Source organism: Plectropomus leopardus, chromosome 12 (assembly GCF_026936395.1).
Source record: "Plectropomus leopardus strain MGB_pleo_1.0 chromosome 12, ASM2693639v1, whole genome shotgun sequence".
In the NCBI taxonomy this organism is placed as follows: domain Eukaryota; kingdom Metazoa; phylum Chordata; class Actinopteri; order Perciformes; family Serranidae; genus Plectropomus; species Plectropomus leopardus.
This window is the reverse complement of record NC_142187.1, coordinates 6,788,354-6,810,000: the sequence shown is the minus strand read 5'-3', so window position 1 is coordinate 6,810,000 and position 21,647 is coordinate 6,788,354. Positions and strand designations below refer to the sequence as shown.

The 21,647-nt window shown below is 38.7% G+C and overlaps 1 protein-coding gene across 10 annotated transcripts in view; it reads left to right on the top strand.

The window, feature by feature from the left end:
- ctnnd2b (catenin (cadherin-associated protein), delta 2b) overlaps window positions 1–21,647 on the top strand; it is a 198,381-nt gene that overhangs the window by 168,437 nt on the left and 8,297 nt on the right. For 6 of the 10 annotated variants that reach the window (XM_088085331.1, XM_088085330.1, XM_088085335.1 and 3 more), the window contains 8 exons: window positions 1,617–1,734; window positions 4,497–4,679; window positions 10,106–10,279; window positions 11,268–11,418; window positions 14,615–14,873; window positions 16,496–16,589; window positions 17,838–17,964; window positions 21,289–21,417. In XM_088085331.1, coding sequence (XP_087941457.1) covers window positions 1,617–1,734; window positions 4,497–4,679; window positions 10,106–10,279; window positions 11,268–11,418; window positions 14,615–14,873; window positions 16,496–16,589; window positions 17,838–17,964; window positions 21,289–21,417 — 1,235 coding nt within the window. The remainder of the gene's footprint in view (window positions 1–1,616; window positions 1,735–4,496; window positions 4,680–10,105; window positions 10,280–11,267; window positions 11,419–14,614; window positions 14,874–16,495; window positions 16,590–17,837; window positions 17,965–21,288; window positions 21,418–21,647) is intronic. The other 4 variants (XM_088085340.1, XM_088085334.1, XM_088085332.1 and 1 more) reach the window with 1 other exon arrangement.

The following is a 21,647-nucleotide window of genomic DNA, read 5'->3' as shown; positions in this document are numbered from 1 at the left end:
TTCAGAGGGATTAATTATGCCAAATTGACTGAGGTTAATTTAATTGAATCCATTAACAGGTGGTATCTAAAATAAAAGAGACATGTGAAAGAAAGAAGCACATAAAGTGGTTTAAAAGTATAATTTAAGTGCTTTTTACATTTTCACATTGTTTGTGTTTATGCCATGTCCACAACAAGCTGAATGTCACACACACACACACACACACACACACACACACACACACACACACACTCTTTATCTATTGCCTAATTAAGTTAATAAGGCATAGCAAGCAGTTGCCTATTTAGTGTAACTTTGGTATTTTCCAACCCAGGCCCCATTTTCCTACGTGTTTGTGTCTAAGTGACACTCAGTGTCTGAGTGGAAAGAACAATTGCATTTTTTTCAGTGCACCCAGAGTTGAAAAATTTCAACCTTGGGTAAAAACACCGCACTTGTTGCTTTTACTTTGGCCGTTCATTAATGATGGAGGAGTAATACCACGAGGACAAACCATCACATCTTACATGAACAAGTGCTGAACAACAACAACAACAACAACAACAACAACAACAACAATAATATTGGAGGAGAAATATGTTAATATACTGTATATGCTTCCTCTCATGAACTCATTGGGGAGTCTGTCCTCTCTTCTTCCTTCAGCCCTTCCCTCTTCCAAAGCATGCTCTACCTTGTTCCGACACATTTACTCACGCAGGTATTCCGTATCATAGCAATTAGATGCAGTCAAAGCTTCTCAGCCGAAAAAACTCTGCGCCTCCAAAGCACTCTCACACGCTCCCAGCTGGGCGTTTTTCCTGAGGAGAGCTTGGCATTTTTAGCTGAAGAGAAAAAAAAAAAGGCTTTGTTGGACACAGCCACTAATTGATGGTGCAAACATTACCAGAGTGGTTACATTGCAGCCTGTTTCACCATTGCCAATTGCAGTAGTCTCACTCAATACTGGATCAATTTTAAAAAACTGTTGTTTTAACCACTCACTTAGACACAAACACATGGGAATATTGGCTCCAGGTTGTAAAAAACTGCAGTTTTCCTTTAAGATGGACATGGAGCAACATTAGCATTCATTTGCAGTCAGAAGGCTTACTGACATAGCTGGTGTTCTACAATCCTAATAGCACTAAAGCCAATTTAAGACCAAATTGAGCATTTAGGCATTAACACAGTTAAGATAAGCAAATGCATAATGTATAACAGCACAGCTGTGTAACAACATGCCCCGTGCCACAGATTAGTTTTAGACTAAAATGGTGAAGATTGTTATTAAGAACCCGGGAAAACAAATCCACCTAATGGAGTTTTGGAAACTGGCTGCCATTTCTCACTGACACTGAGGGCACGAGCATCTCCGAGCCATCTTTAATAGTCTGACATTTAAAGGGCATTACACTCAGGCTCGCTCTCCTGTGTGTCACTCAGACACAAATACATGTGCAGTATCACGTAAAGTGGTGTGAAACTACTGGGCGATTCAGGTTGTGTGTTTATGATATTCTGGACCTGTGCTGCATGCTCAGTTTTCAGTTTGACTTTTCATTGATGAGGTGTATGTGTTTGTGTGTGTGTGTGTGTGTGTGTGTGTGTGTGTGTGTGTGTGCGCGTAACAGGAATGTGAGTTCAGCAGGTGAGGAAGCCCGTAGGCGGATGAGGGAGTGCGAGGGCCTGACAGACGCGCTTCTCTACGTCATCCAGACCGCTCTGGGGAGCAGTGAGATCGACAGCAAGGTAACTCTCAAACACATAACCAACTGCACACACGAAAACACCTGAATATAAAATGAACACACATGCACACAATGATATAAAACATCAGAGAGTGTGTGTGTGTATTACTATCCAAGAACGCAAATATAAATGGTTATTTATGCTCTGTAAACATGTTTCGTGATGATTACTATTTAAAGAATATTTATAATTTACATGAATTTACATGAGTTGAATGCAAATGCCTTATCGGTGTCTTTGCAGACCATTTGCATACTCTGTATATGCAAATTAATCTATATAAATTGTTTGGCTGTGGTTTGTATCTTAATATCGGCAAGCCACAAACCACACACTATATTCTTTTGTTTTTAGACCTGCAGCATTTAGTGCTTTTATGGATATTTATGGTCCCTGCACTGACAGATGTGAATCAGATGATGAGTACATCTTATTATAACTTATTTCAAGAATATATATCACGAAGCAATGAATCATATCTTGAACAAAAAACTACAATCATTAGACATGTCAAACAATGTACAAAAAGAATGAATAACGCTAACAAGTTTAAATACCGTAGGCATAGATTTGAGGGGGATACAGGGGGAACCTCCATAGCTAGCAACTTTTAGTTCTAAAAATGTTCTGAGAATGGTGTAAATGGTACGTTCTTCTGAAAGTTTGGGTAACATTCTCCATAAACATCATCAAAACGTTAAAAATGTTTTAACGACATTTTAACATTTTGATGATAAAATGTAAAAATGTTGTTTTTTCTTTGTTAGCATATCAAATTAAAGGAACATTCCATAAGAAAATATCTGATCTCAGGACTCAATAGCATGTTGTGAATGTTTCTTTGAAAATGTTCTTCCTTTGTTCCAACATTTTGGGAATGGTTTGCAACAGCACATTTTATGATCTGTCACCTCTTAATATCACCAAAACATCCTCAGAATGTTGCAGTTCAAATGTTACGTCTTAGTCAGCAAACCTTACAGGAAAATTATTTGAAATAATAAACATCCTTTAAGCATTCTTTGAACATTAGATAAACTTGTTTTCTTTAAAACATTATTGCAACCTTTAGGTAATGTTAGCCAATGTAGTTGGAACTTTCCCTGCTAGCTGGGCTCCCCTGAAGATTTAGAACATGCGTATTTGTCTTGCCCAGTAAAAAATGAAAGTAGCAGAGGGCTTTTATTTTGACTAAATCGAGGACATTTACGTCATAAATTGATGCAGAAATTTCACAAATTGTTGCATAAAAAAATTATCAGAATGCAGAATAACAACCCTTTAAAAAAACAGTTTAAAACACAGCCGTGGGAGATTGTTGTTTGCATGGTCCTGTTTAAATAGATCTGAAATCAGAGCCATAAGACCCACAACATTCTTACTTTCTGCAGCAGAAAGCTAAGGTTTCAGTCTTCCTTACCCCTCCCACCCCTTTCCCCTCCCTACTGCTTATATCGATCTTAAATCATTAAAAAAAAACAACATTATGATCATTCATGCTTTATTTTTGCTACAGAAAGCTAAGTCCTCTGTCTTTAGTGTCATTGAATACACTCATAATGTCACCATTGCGCTACATTGTGTGGTACAAATCATGCGAAAACGTGCAGTGGCGCCAGAGAAAGGAACAATGAATGTAACACAACACCTTTGCACTCTGCTCATAAAAATGAGCACATCTCATCACAGTAAGCAAAAATACTAACGTAGAGACTGGTGGACCATTTCTATTGCAGAGTTCAGAGGGTTAATATTTTGAATATGTGTATTTTTATCTCCCCAAACTGATACGAGAAAGTAGCAGAGGACTTTAACTTTGACTAAATTAAGACATTTACACCATAGATTGATACAGAAAATGAACACATTGATGCTTAAAATTCACCAGAATGCAGGAAATTTGTTTGACACTCAACATTTTCTGGTGGAGAACCCCCCCGAAAGGCTGAAGCAAAACATATTACCTTGTTATATACAAATATATAGTATGAAATACCAAGCTTGTAGAATTATCATTTTTTACAATGCACCATTTACTAACCAACCCAGATGGCCAGTGACAGAAGCATCATTAGCGTGTGTGTTTGTGTTTGTGTTTGTGTGTGTGTGTGTGCGTGTGCGCGTGTGTGTGTGTGTGTGTGCGTGTGCGCGTGTGTGTGTGTGTGTTTGTGTTTGTGTTTGTGTGTGTGTGTGTGTTATCTTTACGTGAGCCTATGAGCAAACATGCGTATCTGTTTATGTGCATGCACTTGCATATGTGCTGCATGCATATAGAAGATGTGAGTTTAATGTGTAAAGAGTGTCTGGCTCTGTGGACAGTGTGAGTGTGTGTGTGTGTGTGTGTGTGTGTGTGTGTGTGTCTGCGTGTGTGTGGGCATGTGTGTTTAACGGAGGCACTTCACAAGATGTGAAGTTTTTAATCCTTAAAAAGCCTTCACAAGATCAAAGTCTGTGACTGTTGACTGCATAGCCACTCATAACAATAGGATTAGTGTGCGTGTGTGTGTGTGTGTGTGTGTGTCTGTGTCTGTGTCTGTGTCTGTGTGTGTGTCTGTGTTTGTCTATGTCCATATAGCTTATATAATACAGTCTACTGCACAGTATGTTCATAGAAGTGTGTGTGTCTGTGTTAATATGTGTCTACAGAATGATTTGGAGTGTGTGTTTGTCTGTTTGCCTGATTGCCATCTGTCCCTCCTTCATGTCTGTCTCATTCTCTCTGCATACTTCTTCCCCATCCTTTTCTTTTTGTCTCCCACCAGACTGTAGAGAACTGTGTGTGCATCCTGAGGAACTTGTCGTACCGTCTGGCTGCAGAGACGTCTCACAGCCAACAGGGGGGGTCGGAGGAGCTGGACGGGCTGTTATGTGACACCGGCGGGAAGGATGCAGAGAGTTCCGGATGCTGGGGCAAAAAGAAAAAGAAAAAGAAGGGACATGACCAGGTAGGAAAACTGAAAACTTGATCCGGGGAATATTTGTTCTTTCTTTTTCCCTTTTTTTTTGCTCCTAGCTTGACTCAGCCAAAAACTCATTGCTTGTGCTTTATGTGATGTAAAACGGTTTAGCAGCCTCAGCCTAAAGATTCAGTGTGGTTCTTGTAAAGGCTGGGTGTTCATAAAGTACTGCAGATCCATGCAGTTAATATTCTGGTGGATTCATCCTTGTGTAATGTCTCTGAGCAGTCCTCTGAATATCCAGATAAGCTAATGTAGTGTGTTTAGTCTTAGCTGAATGCTGTTGCCCTCTGCTTGCTTGTATTAAAAGCAGATCAGGGCCTGTTTTTTTAAGGCATTCATAGAGAGCAGTGCTAATGTAGCTGTTGATGTTGTATCTGTTCACAAAGACACACAGAATTGGCTTATGCTGTTAGCTAGCTATACTTAGCATCTGTCCAATCTGTGAACTAAATGGGACCCATTATATCATATTCAACATCTGTCTAAGAAGGCTCAGTTTTAGTGCCTGTTTCTTTGAGTCCAGAAAAGCCCATTCTGCTCTGATTTGCCAGCTTTTCCAGGTCTTTTGGATTTTAGTATCTCATCACCATCATTACAACCGAGGAATGACTGTAAAAGCAACCAAGTTTACAGATTTCTGTGGCGTTAGCATGAAGCTACATGTAGCAGTGTACTTGCAGTTGGGAAATGACTGTGTATAGCTGCACTTTCTCCTGTTAAAATAGTGGATAAACACATTTTCAGTTGGTTCCAGACACATTCCACACAGTGTATGATCCAAAATCTGAGAGAAATGAGCATCTACAACCAAGATTACAGCTTTCCATGCGTTAACATGCAGCTAGATGTAGCAGTGTATTGAGCTGACGTCATCTTGTAGGCAAAGTAGAAAATAATGTTGGAAACAGAGGGTTCAGAACAGGGTCTAAAGGTTGCTGTACTGTGTTTGTGTTGTATTAATTATGTTTTTATGGCCAGTGACCACATAAAAATCTACATTTACACACAAAGTATATAATGCATGCCCTCATTGGTTTAATCCTGTGACTTTATTGGTTAGTATTTCCTGTCAGATGTCCCCGCCAGGATAATAAAAGGAAAACAATAAGACATAATAACAGTCCAGAGAGGTTGACATCTTTTGCCTTTATTGTAGAGCATCCAGTGTGTGTTTTCTAAGACACTATCCCAACCATAATCTGCTTTCTTTATATCATTTGTTATCGGTCTTGTGTCACAGGTGTCATCATTTGTTTGTTTCTTTTCTTTCATTACCAAATGGAGGATTCAGTGTCTCATTTTGTAAGGCAGCCCTGTGGTGTTTCTAGTTCAGGAACATTTGCTCAGTTCATCCTTAGTTCACACATTATCTCTAGTCTCAAATTAATATTTATGAATGCAACACGGCTTTCTTTGATATTCATGATGTTTGAGCTGGAGTTGTTTTTCCACGTCAACCACTGGTATTCACCTACCACCTGGATTATTCAGGGGCACGTCTGCAAAATAAGGTGACTCCCAGCTACATATGAAAGAGCTTGATGGTGTGATGCAAATGTGCATGTTCTTAATTCAATGCCTTTTGTTATTCTATGCAACGTCACCAATATAGGCTAAAGGTTTTCACACAGCAAAATCGGGAGACTATAGCATTACCTACAAATTGACTTACTACCTGTGGTATCAAAACACCAAAAAGGTTGGGATGCTGTGCAAAATGTAAATTAAAACAGAATGCAATGATTCGCAAATCCATTTAGACTTTTTTCAATTGAACACAGTATAAAGACAAGATATTAATTTTCAAACTAATAAACATTAGCGTTTCATTGTAAATGTGAACTTATTCTAAATGTGATGCTTGCAACACGTTACAAAAATCTTGGGTCAGGGGCAACAAAGGACTGGAAAAGTTGCACAAAACATCAAAAGCCAGCATCTGTGATGGTATGGGGTGTCATGGGTAAATCACATGGCTGTGAAGGCTCCCTTATTGATAAAGGGTACATACAGTTTTGGAGCAACATGCCAAGCCACATTCTGCACGTGTTTGTACAGCATGGCTTCGAAGTAAAAGATCGCAGATACCAGACCGGCCTGCTTGCAGTCTAGATGCAAAATACGACAAGAGAGAACCTGAACTGCTGGGCAACTGAAGCAGTATAAAAAGCAAGAATGGAATAGGATTTCTCTTTTAAAACTTTAAAACAATTGGGTACTCAGTTCAAATGCTTACTGAGTGTGTTGTTGAAAAAAAGGTGATGTAACACAGTGGTAAACATGACTCTGTCCCAACTTTTTTGGAACATGTTGCAGGCATCAAATACAGAATGAGTGCATATTTCTAAAAAAAGACAATGAAGTTTATCATTTTGAACAAATATCTTCTCTTTGTACTCTATTCAATTGAATTTAGGTCAAAACAAATTTGGAAATCATTGCATTTTGTTTTTATTTGCGTTTTACGCAGGATCCCAACTTCTTTGGAATCATGGTTGTAGAATTTCTTTCTAAATTTCCTTGGTCTGTCCATCTGTTGCCAACAGGAAGAGTGTTATCCTCCGGTTAGTTAAAAAATTAGTGCTCTTTTAGTTGTAGAATTGGCAGAAACCATGCGGCTGCCTTGGAGTAGGCTCTAACCTCTTGTCATGTTAATAAGCAATCAGCATCACATTCTGGTTGAGTGGGAGACATCTTTTACAAGTTCTGGTGAAGCTGTAGGGATTGAAAAACCCAACACTTCCGGTGGATCAGGGGAGGGTGAATTGCTCATTAGCCCTGCATGCTTTTTAACCCCCTTTCATTTTTGGAAATGACAGAAAAGGGAGATTTTAGTGATGAGGCAGGCCTTTAACTTCCTTTTTTCCAGTTGAACCCTCAAGGATTTTTTTGCATATCCAGGCAGATACCAGGAAGATGAGGGATCCTAAAACTAACCCTGGATCACATTGTAAAGGGACAAATCATACCCTCACCGTAATGATTATACGTAGCCCCTCCATCCCCTGTCTCTTCCCACTATCTGTCTGTCTCCACTCCAGCGCAGCTGTGGGTGATTACCATGAAGTAGCAATTGGGGAGCTTGTTGGAGAGGGCAAAACTCTATCGACTGTGGGGTAATTAGAGAGAGAGAATGAGGAGAGGAGACGAGAGGAGGCAAGGATGTGTTGATGGAGAGAGGAGATATAAAGGGAGACGAAAGTTAGGGTTAAAGGAGCTAGTAGACACAAAAGGATGAGAGAGGAGACAGGAAGAAGGAAGTCGTAGAATAATAAGGTCAAAGACAACAAAGGGAAGCAAAGGAAAACAAGACGTTTTTCTTTTTTTAATACAGCCTGTTGGCAGTGTGACAGAGCCTCACCAGACATGTGAGATTACGTCATTGCAGATGGAGGGGCGATAATATGATTTTGTATACAAGACAAACATATGGATTGATAGTATAAAAGACAAGAAGTAGACCTACAAAGGATCACAAAACTGAATTTAAAAAAAAATTATCTTTGCACTGTATTTGATTGAATATAAGTCAATAAGGATTTGCAAATTATTTTTCACTTGCGTTTTATACAGCATGCCAACTTTTTTGGAATTGGGATTGCAGCATTTCTCTCTAAATTTCACGGGTGAACCGAATGATATTGGACAAAGCTGAGGCCTATGCAGATCTTTGGGGGGGGGGGTGCAGCAATACTGAGTTAAGATGTAAAGAAGTCATTACATCTCAGACAAGTTTGATTAACAGCTAACACACCTAAAACACACAAAAACATGGCTTAACAGCAACAATATGAAATGAAAGTACACAATTTTCCTCCATTATAACTCACAAGGTTCAAAGAGAAAATTATCTATTATAGACACAATTTCCCCTCATATACAGTGGTCCCTCGCTATAACACGGTACACCTTTCGCGGCCTCGCAGTTTCGCCGATTTTTTTTTGTGCAATTTTGCATGCTTTTTTTTTTTTTTTTTTTTACACAGCGCATTGTGTTCTGCGTCCTGATTGGCTAAGGGACTGTAGACCATTGTCAATCAATCTCCTCCGTGCCGTGTCTCCTGTAGAGTACAGAATGCATTCAGCTTGCCAAATGTACAGTTTTAAAACATCTATAATAAAAAAAAATTGTAAATTGTATTATTGTAAAAAATAATGCTGACTACTACTTTGCCTATTGCGGGTTATTTTTAGAATGTAACTCCCGCGATAAACGAGGGACCACTGTACAACATGCCAATGTTATTAGCACAAGCCTATGGCATTTTACATTGCATAAAGTAGCCTAGCGGGTAGTCGACTTGTTGTCTACTCGTATAAATCACACACAAGACTTAAAATGATGTTTTGTAGGGGCTTTATTGTCAATTTATTGTTTCTCATCTGTAAAATAAAAGCAAATAAAGGAGGTCTGCATCACCATGACATTAAATACATTTCTAATGGTGCATGTCAGGGTAATGCATCGGGAGCAGCATAAGGTACATTATAGGGTACAGTCTAGGCAGTATAAATCTCAGTTTAGAGGCTGTTTGTTTTAATGACTTGAAGCTCTGTTTGAATGCCAGTGAGAGGCCAAAATGTGGTTGAAAATACCAGTTTTCAGAAATATCTGTACTAGTGTAGACAGGGCTTAAGTCCCAATCTCTTTTGAAACTGTTGCTGCCAAGCCTTTCATTCTAACATGGGACATATGCAGTTAAAAATCATAAAGGTGGCAGATTTACCACTCATAATTCTTGGTCATATTTCAAAGAATGGGTTCTTAAATTCAGGCAGTGGCGTCAAAAAAAATAATAATCAAAAAACAAATGTCACTTGCAGATTTTAACAGTTGTAGCCAGCTAGTTAAGCACTGCACTGTGTGTTTCCAAAGAAAAGAGGGGTTCATATTACAACAAGTCTAATATGTAGTCTAAGGCAGCATCTAATGATTACTTTTTGGTTCAAATGACTTTTTCCACCCCTCAATGCACCCACTCATCTGCACGTCAGTCAGATGTCAGTACCAATGATCTGTGTGAATTATACGGCAGTGTCACTGAGAAATCTCCTTCATTCAGGAGCCAAAGCTTCCACAGTTATTATTGATATACTGTATGTGTGTGTATTTTTCAAAATGCATCATCAATGCAGGCGGAAATGTCAGATTTCAATTACAGAGGAGATAGAAAAAACAAATGCACAAATAGATGAATGCCACCCTATTTATACCCTGCTTATGAATAGTAAATCTCTCTCTCTCTCTCTCTCTCTCTCTCTCTCTCTCTCTCTCTCTCTCTCTCTCTCCCCCTCTCCCTCTCCCTGTTTCTGCCTGAGGGGACCATGCTGGCACCCTACCACTGTCAAACCTTGCCTCACACAGAATTCAAAATGCTTTTCTATTCTGAATTATGTCTCATCTTCCGCAGTGGGACGGCGTCGGCCCATTTCCAGACTTGGCGGAGCCCCCGAAAGGCATCCAGATGTTGTGGCACCCCACCATCGTCAAGCCCTACCTCACACTGCTGTCTGAGTGCTCCAACCCAGACACCCTGGAGGGAGCAGCTGGGGCTCTGCAGAACCTAGCTGCTGGCAGCTGGAAGGTGAGGACTGTGCCTATATTGCTGTGATACTAAAGGGCATCTGCAGGAGAGTGTTGAAGTTCCAGAGGGATCCTGAGTGCTCTGAAAGTGAGAAATCTCTCTGAAATAACAACCTCTACAGCCACCCCATATTCTGGTCATATTGTACTGTGGGATAGCAAACCTTACTTACTGGCTCTTTGAAATTCCCTCATGCATGAGTTCCGTTGGGTACACGTCTCTCTGAAACCAACATTCAAGTCAGAAAAAAATGCATATCGTCATAATAAAAGTATCTTATCAGTATGTTACAGATAACAATATGCATCATACCAAGGACTCTCTGATGATAAGATTAAAAGTGTTTATTTGTTGTTAGCCTCAATGATTTTTATTTGTTTATCAGTTAATTTGATAGGGTTTCTTTGTTTCTTTTTAAAAAATCATCCTTGACAGATGCCTTTTCTTTTTAAATAGAAATGCTAATAAACACGGCACCATCCATTTTTCAAAAAATATATTATACATGGTGTTTCTAAAGCTTTTAGCCACATCATGTGCCCTTTCCTCCCACCCTAAAATCAATTCTTAGATACATTGCGATTCTCGCTTTGAAAGCGTCTGTATGTCTCCATGCAGAAAAGACAATTAACAAAAATGTAATTCTCGACCTAATGATCCTCAGCTGAAATTTTGTAAGACCGGCCTGTATTATCCTTACAGCTTAACCAGCTGGCTGGTGAAAAATAGCGGACGTAAGGATGTGCATCATGTTTATGTTTTAAGCAAGGCCAAGAACAGCTTTGAAGAGAATGCCAATGAAAAAAGTCTATGCAGTTTTAAAGAAAGCCACCCAACCTGAGCATACAGGATACAATGAGTAAGGGGCTTGCAATTAGTATTGAATCTCAATGCACCATGATATACAGAGTCCAGAGCATGCAAACACTGCAAATACACCCTCTCTGTCCACCTCAAAACCCTTCCTTCCCTCTGTCATTCTGCCCAGTGGTCGGTGTATATCCGGGCGGCCGTGCGTAAGGAGAAGGGCCTCCCCATCCTGGTGGAGTTACTGAGGATAGACAACGACCGTGTGGTGTGTGCTGTGGCCACCGCGCTGAGAAACATGGCTTTGGACATTAGGAACAAGGAGCTCATTGGTGAGTAGTTAAATCACAGTAAACAAAAAGTGAAATTATAAGGGCGGTCTTGAAAAAGGTTGAATAAGACTCTGCCAATAGATTAACCCTTTGAAACCTGAGCAAATAGGCTTGATTTCTTTCAAAATCATGGGAAGAAGGCAATGAGCAACTGGGCAACTTAAGAAAAAATGACACAATATCTTCGCATATGAAAAACAATCCTAATTCCACGAATGTATGCAATTTGCAGGGCATTTCTTGTCAAGTTGCTCAATGCCTTTTTTCCAGGTTGAAAGAAATCAAGCCAATTAGCTCAGTGTTCAAAGGTTTAAATACCTGTGAAAGGCGTCTAAATGCAGCACAAAAAGTGACGCTGATCCAGGTTCCAAAGGGTTAATGCATACAGCCATTTCCAAAGCAAATTATTCAAGAATTGTGCCATTTTTTATAGCAGTGGAGTAAAGTGCATAATTCAGCCTTAATTGAAGATAATGGCACTGAAAACAAGTGCAGTTATCTTCGTCCACTTGCAGAATCACTCACTTGCTTTTATATTGAATATGATACTTAGTTAAGTAGAGATGTTTAGCAATAATACTTTTAAAAGGAGCTTTTAAAATGTCTCTTGTGTAGAGGCTTACTGCTGTTAGGACTGGCTGACTGGCAATGGGGTTGACGATATCTCTGTGACAAGAATTGAGATGCATGTCTTTATAGTGTTTGTATTTATGCAGATATAGAGAAAGTTGACTTTAAGCAGCATTGTTGCTCTGACTGATGGTTTGATGCTCGATCTTCCTTTGGAGACCCGGTGATGTCTGCAGTAAACCCTGCTTTTCTGCCGGTCTCCATAGCAACAACCACATGCCTCCTTACTTTTTCTCTGCCTGATGCTTGAGGCTCTGAGCTAAGCTGTCTGTGTCAGTGTGTACACTGTCTATGTATGTGAATGCAGCCATTCATGTGTGTAGAGTATGTAGGTTGTGATGTTAATCTTATATCCCACTGCCACGGGGCATGCACGTATATTCTGATGGGACACATTGTCCTGCCCTCACTCACTGTTGTGTTGACATGATGAAAATGCATTAGAGACACAGCATATTGTGTCATAGCCTCCTCAGAGCTTTCATCAGGAGCTATCAATGCTGAGTGCACAGACAGGTCTGCTGTGAGACAACTGTTGATTTATTGCTGCAGTGTTACAAACTCAATTAACTGCTTCACTTTCACTGTTTGTATCTCAGTAATAATGTAAATGTTGACAATAGTATATTGTAATAGTTAAAGTAAGCTGTTCTGACTGTAATAAGCATGTTTATATGTGTGAATAACTTATTAATTCCTATTTGGAGGGAACATGTTTTTTTAGAACATGGTCCTAAAATTGCCAGGAAATTAGTAAAAAAAAATAAATACATAAACAAAAAGTAACTGGGAAATTACCTGAAAAAAATATATATATATGTATATATATATATATATATATATATATATATATATATGTATATATATATATATATATATAGATAGATAGATAGATAGATAGATAGATAGATAGATAGATAGATAGATATATACATACATATATTATATATGTATACATTTTTTCTGTAACATAATTTAAAAAATATGGTTACACTAATTTTACATATAGTTTTATGGACATTTTTCCCTAGTACTTTAAAAATGTTCTGTTTAAAAAAATTGATTTTTTAGGTCATTTTCTTGTCACCTTTTATTAGTTTCTTACAAACTGCAGGTCATTTTTTTCTCATGTCTCTAAAAGAAATCAAACCAACTTGCTCAGTTTTCAGGGGTTTAATAGTTTGTAAAAGGCATCTCAACACAGCACAAGAAAACTGATGTTGATCCAGGTTTTTCTAAGGTGAGGGCTGCACAATATATTGTTTTAACATCATTGAGATGACAAAAAGTGCAATGAACATGTTTGGAGAGGGTGATATCACACTGTTGCATATTGCGATTATGCAATTAAGATATTATATAATATCTTAATTATATTATATAAGAGATTTTTTTGAGCAGGTTGAAAAAGAAAAGTGTTGTCAGAAATATCGATTTATTAATACATATTAATTCTTCATATTTGAAATGGTGTCAATGCTTATTTTACTTCAGTATTGATACTGGCTGCACTTTTGCGCTCTCTCTCGTATCCTTATAGGGATAGTTCACCCAAAAATTAAAATTCAGTCATTATCTACTCACCCTCGTGCTGATGGAAAGTCTGGTGAAGTTTTATAGTCCATAAAATACTGCTGGAGTTTCAAGGGGAAAAGGCATTGCACTCATCTCCCAAACAATTGAAGCAAATGGTGACCAGGATTCAAACATAAAAAAAAATACATAATAAAACCACAAAATGTTTCCATACTGCTCATCCGAAGTACTCAAGTGTCCTGAAGCCCCAGTGGGCCAAGTTGTTTTGAAAAAATCTCACTGGGGTTATGTTTTTAGCCTTGTTGTAGCCTGTAGCTCCTATTGACATGCTGCGTTGACATGTGCGTGCTCACATAAGACCGAGAGCTCGCTGTATCTGCACACCAGTGTTTAGATGCGACCCGTAAGCCTCCCGCACATTCGTACTTGTTAAGTATTTGGTTTGTGATTTATAAAAACACTTCTTATTAAAAAAGAAAAAAAAAACGGATCTTGAGTCTAGCTGCTTCATGCACCAGCAGGGTTTTTACAACAGGAAAAAAAGTGTAGATGTGAGCTGTCTGTAGGCGATGGTGTTGCTCTACCCCCATCACCCAGGGTGATGACCCAATCAGAGTGAGGGGCACAGGTCAGCATGGACAACATTGCCTGACAGGAGCACTGGGCTGTCATGGGAAATGTAGTCAGTCAGTGATGGATCACGTGGTCAAGTCAGCATTATTGTCTGACAGCCCCACAGGCCTTATTTTCTGACTGGTAGCTGGCAGTTTTAGCTTTTATAGGTTTTTCAGGTAAGAAATGGGAAAGAGCAGAGACCACGATTGACTTAGGGATTGTCCAAAAATTACTGAGTCAGTGTATATTTTTTTTCTGTAGCCTACTTTTGATCAAAGTTAGCATAACACAAGCTTAAATGGCATATTCTTCATTCCTGTTTCATCTTTCCCTTCTCCGTTCCACTTCCAAACCCCCTAACCAACATTATTCCACATCAACCCCATCCTGTCACTCTTAACCATCATGCCCACAGGTAAATACGCCATGAGGGACCTGGTGCACCGCTTGCCCGGGGGCAGCAACAACAACAACAGCAGCGGCGGGGGCGGAGGAGGTGGAGGAAGCACCAACAGCAGTGTCCTGGTGGGGAAGACCATGTCGGACGACACCATCACGGCTATCTGCTGTGCGCTGCACGAGGTCATCACTAAGAACATGGAGAACACCAAGGCCCTGAGGGACGCCGGCGGCATCGAGAAGCTCATTGGCATTGCCCGCAGCAAAGGAGACAAGTAAGCCGAATGAGAAGGTGACGTCAGGTGGAAGAAAGAAGAAGGGAATGTAGAACGATGAGAAGGTGGAAATAGGCTTAGCAAGCATTAACAGACAAGAACATGTGCATCCTTGATATTGCATCATAGTACCTTGTAGTTGATGAATTCATTCAAAATGTATCCATAATTATTAGCTTTTTTTCCCAAACTGCAAACACTAGAATTTGAATCTCTGTGATGCTATTGAGCTTAATTCTGTGTTGTGAGAAACATCCCACATCAGCACTCAAATCACAGAGTCACCGTGTCTCAGACAGCTGCTGGACTGGAGATAATCTTTATTTAATTGTCTCCATATTTCCAAATGTTGATTATGGGACGTACACATATTACTGCTTATCAGGCCGCCTGCTGTTCTGTAAGAAGCATACATTTGTTTATTTGCTCATGATCAAAGCACATAGAGCATGCAGGTAGAAAACAGTGTGGAGAGGGGGGCGTGAAGAAAGAGGTATTTAGGCATCAACATAAGAGGGCTGATTGGGAGTAGGCCAAGAGTCCAGTGGACAAGAAGGTGAAATGAGAAAAGGTTCGACGGTGAGTGTGGTGAAAACAGAGAGAGATCATGCAGCAGAGACATGGGGCGGAGGCGGGAGGAGGGCGAGGGGCTGTGTGCTTGTTTTAGAGCTATGAGTCAGCAGTCAAAACAGTCAAAAAAAGAAAGTTTGGCCAGTCAGATGTCTGTTTACCTGCACACCTGCCTTTTTTGGCATTTTTGCCTATTTTTGAGAGTTGATTGTAGAGACGAACAAGAAATATTTGGGAGGGTGGGGGCAGGAGGGGTGACATGCAGCTATAGGGTTGCAGCTTTATACTGGCTTTAAGGTTTGGTGTGAAAATTTTCAGTTATATGCTTCTCTGTGATATGGGGGAAAAATGCAGTGCAACGGAGAATCTCACCTTTATTTTTATCATATTCAAAAGGCAGACTTTTTAGTGAATAATAATAGGCTAAAACTAATTTCTCTTATAATTCAAAGGTTATTTCACTGTTTTTTTAAGAGACGTTGAGCCCAGGGCCCCATTGTGTCATAAATCCACCTATGACTGAGGGTGTAAATCCATAGATAAACATGTTTTTTTCTTTTGAATTCTTGTTCTTCAAAGAGGGTTTTTTGAAGTTCTCTACATTGCATCACTGAAAGGGCATGATATGCAGTTGCATATTCCAAAACAATAACGTTTACCAAAATGACTTGAAGAAATAAAGTTTAATTTGCAAGGCGGCTGATAAGGCCATATGAGCCAATTAAACCTGCAGCCATTAGTCAGCTGAGTTGAACCCTGGAGGACGCAGAATGAAATATTGGCCAATCAATCAATCAACCAAGCAATAATGCAATTTGGCCTCAGTACAATTCAAGTTCCATATTTGAGGAGATAAAGAAGATGTTCTCATTTTGTATCTTTGGTCGTCTTTCTTCTTCGCAGACAGGCAGAGCTTTACATACTGGTTTAGTGTCTCTGCTTTATGTCTGTGTCTTTGTTCTGGTGCATTTAGATGTTTTCATAGCTCCTATCAGTACAAAACAAAATGAATGACAGTCAGGCTTTATACTGTATGTTTTTTTCCTCTGCTGAATTCCCAGACATAGTCCCAAAGTGGTGAAGGCGGCATCTCAAGTCCTGAACAGCATGTGGCAATACAGAGACCTCCGCAGCCTCTACAAGAAGGTAAAGTGTGAATGTGCTCCGGCTGTATTAACACTGAAAACTAAGTCAGGATGATACTATCACTGCAAAAACTGAAGTCTAAGTAAGATTAAATATCTTAAATCAAAGCAATATATTGTTTTTTGTGGGGCCAATTTTATGATTTGTTTTAAGCTGTTTGCAGCTTTTTTGTTTAGTGTAGCTGTGCTGGTTTTAAGATACATTTCCCAAACATATAGCCTTATTCTTTTATTTATTTAGACAATGGCACTAGCATTTGCTAATTTATTCTTCATATTGAGAGTATAACTCTTAAATCTTGTATCTAGACAGACGAGTTTATTTTTAGTTTGGTCGCACTAATTTCAGATATCTGTGGTTCTTTTTTTTTTAATTGATTTATGTTTTTATTATATTTAGACCATTAAAACAATATACAGATGCACCATATTACCAAAACATCACAAATCCTCAATATGCCACAAACAAATGCCACAAAATGAGTTAAAAAACAACAAAATCAAAACAAAAACAATACAGAGACAAAGACACTATTCCTAAAGAACAAAAACAAAAACAAAGTCATCATGATCATCAGTCTTCTAAACATAAGATATTCCATTTTCCAGCATAGTCTTTTATTGTTCCCTTACTATTTGCAATAATGCCCTCTAACCTAAAACAGTGTTTCAAAAAAAGAAATAATATTAGGAAATGTAAAACGTTCAAAAGTAAGTCTCTTACCCAATCAATAACTGTATTTAAAATCCTTGGACATCCATTTCTTATTTGACCAAGTATTATTTTTTGAGGGCACATTTATTAACAATAGGAACTGTAGAGCCATTTTTTCAGGGTCATTCAAAATGTCACCACTTACGACAAAACCAAGAAAGATGCGACATGTCTTCAATTTCACTTTACAGAAGTGGCAGTTTTGAGCCACTTCCACCCCCCAAATGAAAAGCATTTTTCTCATGAACAATATCTTGGATAGAATTTAAATGGAAAGTATTGTGATTTAGCATCTATAATAGAATTATAAGTTATATTATGCACCTGTCTCTGTGTCAACGGGGTATCTGTGGTTCTTTGAGGTGAGATATTTTTACCTGTGACAAAAAAATTTAGTATTTTTTTTAGTATTTATATTTTCTCCAACTTTATTGCTTTTTTTCTTGTTTTTAGAGTTGATATTTTTACAGTGTTTTAGCTCTCACTATCTCCTCTCCCCTTTTTTTGCTCCCTCCCCTTTCTTCTCTTCCTCAGGATGGCTATTCCCAGTACCATTTTGTCGGCTCGTCCTCCACGATAGAGAGAGACAGACAGCGACCTTATTCCTCCTCTCGTACCCCGTCCATCTCTCCTGTACGGACCTCACCCAACAATCGATCAGGTGAGTCAACCCAGCACCCCCTCTTTTCTGTCTTTCCTTTTGTCCTCCATCAATCTTTCCATCAGTGCGGTCCAGTCAAACAAACCCGGCTCTATACGACCTGAAGTCTTCTTTAACCTTCACACTACGGCGGCCACTGACAAATAAATCTGCTGTCAGGTAAAATCCTTGCACGGTGCCTCCTAAAGAAAGTTTTCTGCCCTTGCGTTGTCGAAATTAGGGTTTGACTAATATGAGCGTTTCCAGGCTTGGGTATTTTTGGATTCAGGACATCTTGGAACTTAAAAAGTAGGAGAAAAATGTGATCCGTGTTTCTCTCGGGGCCTAAAAGCCTCTGACACTGACAGTTGGACAGTAAAGCCAACAATCAGTCATCCTGCATTCATGTGTGGAATATGATCAAAATGTTACACTGTCCTTTCCAAATATGGAATACCTAACTTACAACTTTTAAAACATTATAGGGCTGCTACAGAAAGAGCCACAGTGCATAAAGTTTTTTTTCATTCTCTCAGGTTGCATCAGTGATGGATTTTAAAAACCTATTTTTGCAACAGCATCCTTCATTAATGCGAGGGAAGCTTGCCCCCTCTTCTCCACTAATTAAGTTTCTCATTTTTAAAGACCCTTCCAACATGAGAGGAATCTTTTCAAAAACTTAACACTGACTCATTTGACTTTTTTCTTGGACTTTTTCTGTACATGCAAGACATGATAATGAAGTGCATTTATTATATTCCTCTTAATTAGGCAAACACAACGTGCATTTAATTTCTCTATCTGCATATTTTATTTTTTTGTGCCGCTGTAGCTTGGATGTAATGTAACTTTACTTATATAGCACCTTTAAAAACAGAGTTTACAAAGTGCTTTGACAAACGAAGCAAAGCAGAAATGGGATTCTTAGACGGCGATACTACAACAGAAAACCAAACAGTCCTTTCAACACAAGCAAACCAAAGGTCAAATAATGCAAGATGCGAGACATAAAATGTCAATCTAAAATAAACAAAGAAATAGACCAAAAACAACAACAACAGAAGCAATAAAAACAATAAAGCAACAAATAAAAGGAAATGGAACATAAATTTAAAAAAATAAAAAATAAATAAATAGAAAATTTAAAAAATCACATCACGTAAAAGCAAATCTATAAAAATAGGTTTTAAGAAGTGATTTAACAATGATAATAATAATAAAGTTAATTTATATAACACTTATCAAAATCAACATTACAAAGTGCTGTGCCATTAAAAGAACTACTAATTCTGCAACCCTGCAACATTCATTTCAGACTTGTGCTGTGTTGCTTATTTTTCGGTGTTATATTTTGTTTTACAAAGATAAACAAATGAAAGTTCTTTATACTTCTCTGCCCACTCAAGCTCTACCCTCCACATCCATCCTACACCCTATGGTGTAAGTAATAGTCTTTAATAAGTAAGAGACCAAATGAATAGAATAAACTTTTCTTTAAGTTAAAAAATGAATTTAGAAAAACTGTGGCAGGGAAAAAAAACATTTATATGACTTGTTTGACAACTGACAACGAGGCAGTTGTGCCATATCGATATATCAATATGCACTTGGAAGCTAAACATTAAATATATGTGGCCACAAACAACAAATGCATCATTAGACAGCATATCAACCAGAGGTACATGAAGCTTATTGTCATGAAATCTATATGCTGTTTCCATATTTTTAAAATAAATCCCAACTCTTACGTCTTATATTGTAATAGATTTTATCAAATGCGATGTAGCTTGACATTTTATTCTCCTAATGTAATAATGTAAGAGGGTGATCAGACCTCCAACGGTCTATGGCTTTTTTATGCACTCTGGCACCTAATTTACATTCAAAGTATACACAGAATCCCAGTGTGAATCAATTTATTTTCATTGTGAATAACAAAAGGGTCGACGGGCCATAAGTTGAGTATCACTGGGCTATAGGCTATAGCATCATTTCTGCAATAATTGTATTTTCACACAAGTTGTATTCCATCATATTTCACGACCCTGAAAGACTGGTATGATTTTTAAAAAGCCTCCACTGTGGAGATATATTGTTCTGTACATGCTAGCCAATGCATAATTCAAACCAATTTGAATTTACTGTACTGTGCGAGAGCATTTGAATGGTTCTCATTGGGCCGCATTTTTAAAAAATCACCAGAAGTGGATTTATGAGGCTGTCACCCAACAGTGGCAAAATGATAAACACTTTGGTTTGGAAATTAATTTTTTTATTTTGTTTCTCAGTTTACAATTGTGCAAGCAGATGGTCCGTCAAGCCATTTGTTTAATTTCACTGCTGTGGCAATTTTTCACATACAAAAGAAACCTTTCATAAAAAGCCTTAGGAAAGTGTACATTCCCGCAAGAGTTGTTTACCGCTGTAGGAGTAGCAGCAGGCAGAGGATAATTGGCCGTGTAGGTGCCGATATTACAATAGACTGGTGATATTAGCATTAATGAGTGTGTGGATCAATGCTAAGTGTTATACAGAAAAGAGACAAAGCGACAGATGCAGCCCTACAAACAGGCTGGCGGTCTCCATCATAGCCAGCAGCTTCTATGTGAAAGGCTGTTGATAATGATTTGAATATTAGAGGAAATGCAACCGAACCATATGGCACAGAATCAATAGCCAGGTTTCCTCCAACATGGCTAACCAGATCTAACTCATTATCTTTGCATCTGATCCCACCGTCCCCCTGTCAGCTCAGAATTTCTTTCTAACTGTCTGTGATACTTTTTCAATTTTATGGGGATTTTTGGGGGATATAAATAAACACAGACATAAATTAAAAGGCCAGCGGGAGTTCAAGATGAATTGTGTACATGTAGTAAATACAGGTGCAGAGAAAGATGGGCCTGCAGCCAGACAAAAAGAAGAAGAGAGAAGACAGAAGCAAGAGTAGAGCAAATTCAGGGAGGAGATATGACTCAATATTTACCTCTTTGAAATCACACCCTGGTCAAAAAGCTAGATTTCTGAAGAATGGCACAATACCCACAGAGCTGCAAAACAAACAGCACCCAGCGCCCCCCATTTTTGACTCATTTCAGGGTGATGGTTAGAGGAAATATTACACGCAGTGAAGCCTCAGTGTGTTGTGCCTTTGTTGAGGTAAATACAAAATCTGTGATGCTTGGAAAATCACTCTGGCCTTTCTGCCGTGAAGGGACTCCAGTGTGATATGAATAGTTATCCTTTCTGTTGTCTCCTCCATGAATCCACAGGTGTACTGATAATGCCTTCATGATGGATTGAAGGTTAAAGATGCCCCCATTGTTTGTGTGTGTTTGTGTGTAGCAAGCGCCCCTGCTTCCCCCAGGGAGATGATGGCGCTGAAGGAGAGGAAGGCAGACTATGAGTCGACTGGCAATGCCAGTTACCATGGCAACAAGGGCGAACACACGTCCCGAAAGGACGCCATGATGGGTAGGAATTCCACACTTTGTGTCCGATACTTAAACACCTGTAAAGCTTTGTGTTTTCAGCTCACTTTGTAGCTTTAGAACAAATAGCAACCACATGTGAGTGTAGGAATTTCAATATTAAAAGAAAAATTCCACATTTTGATAAATACGCTTAATTGTTTTCTTGCTGACACTTAAATAACAAAATCAATACCACTCATAGTATCTGTACAGAAAATATGAAGCCGGAGC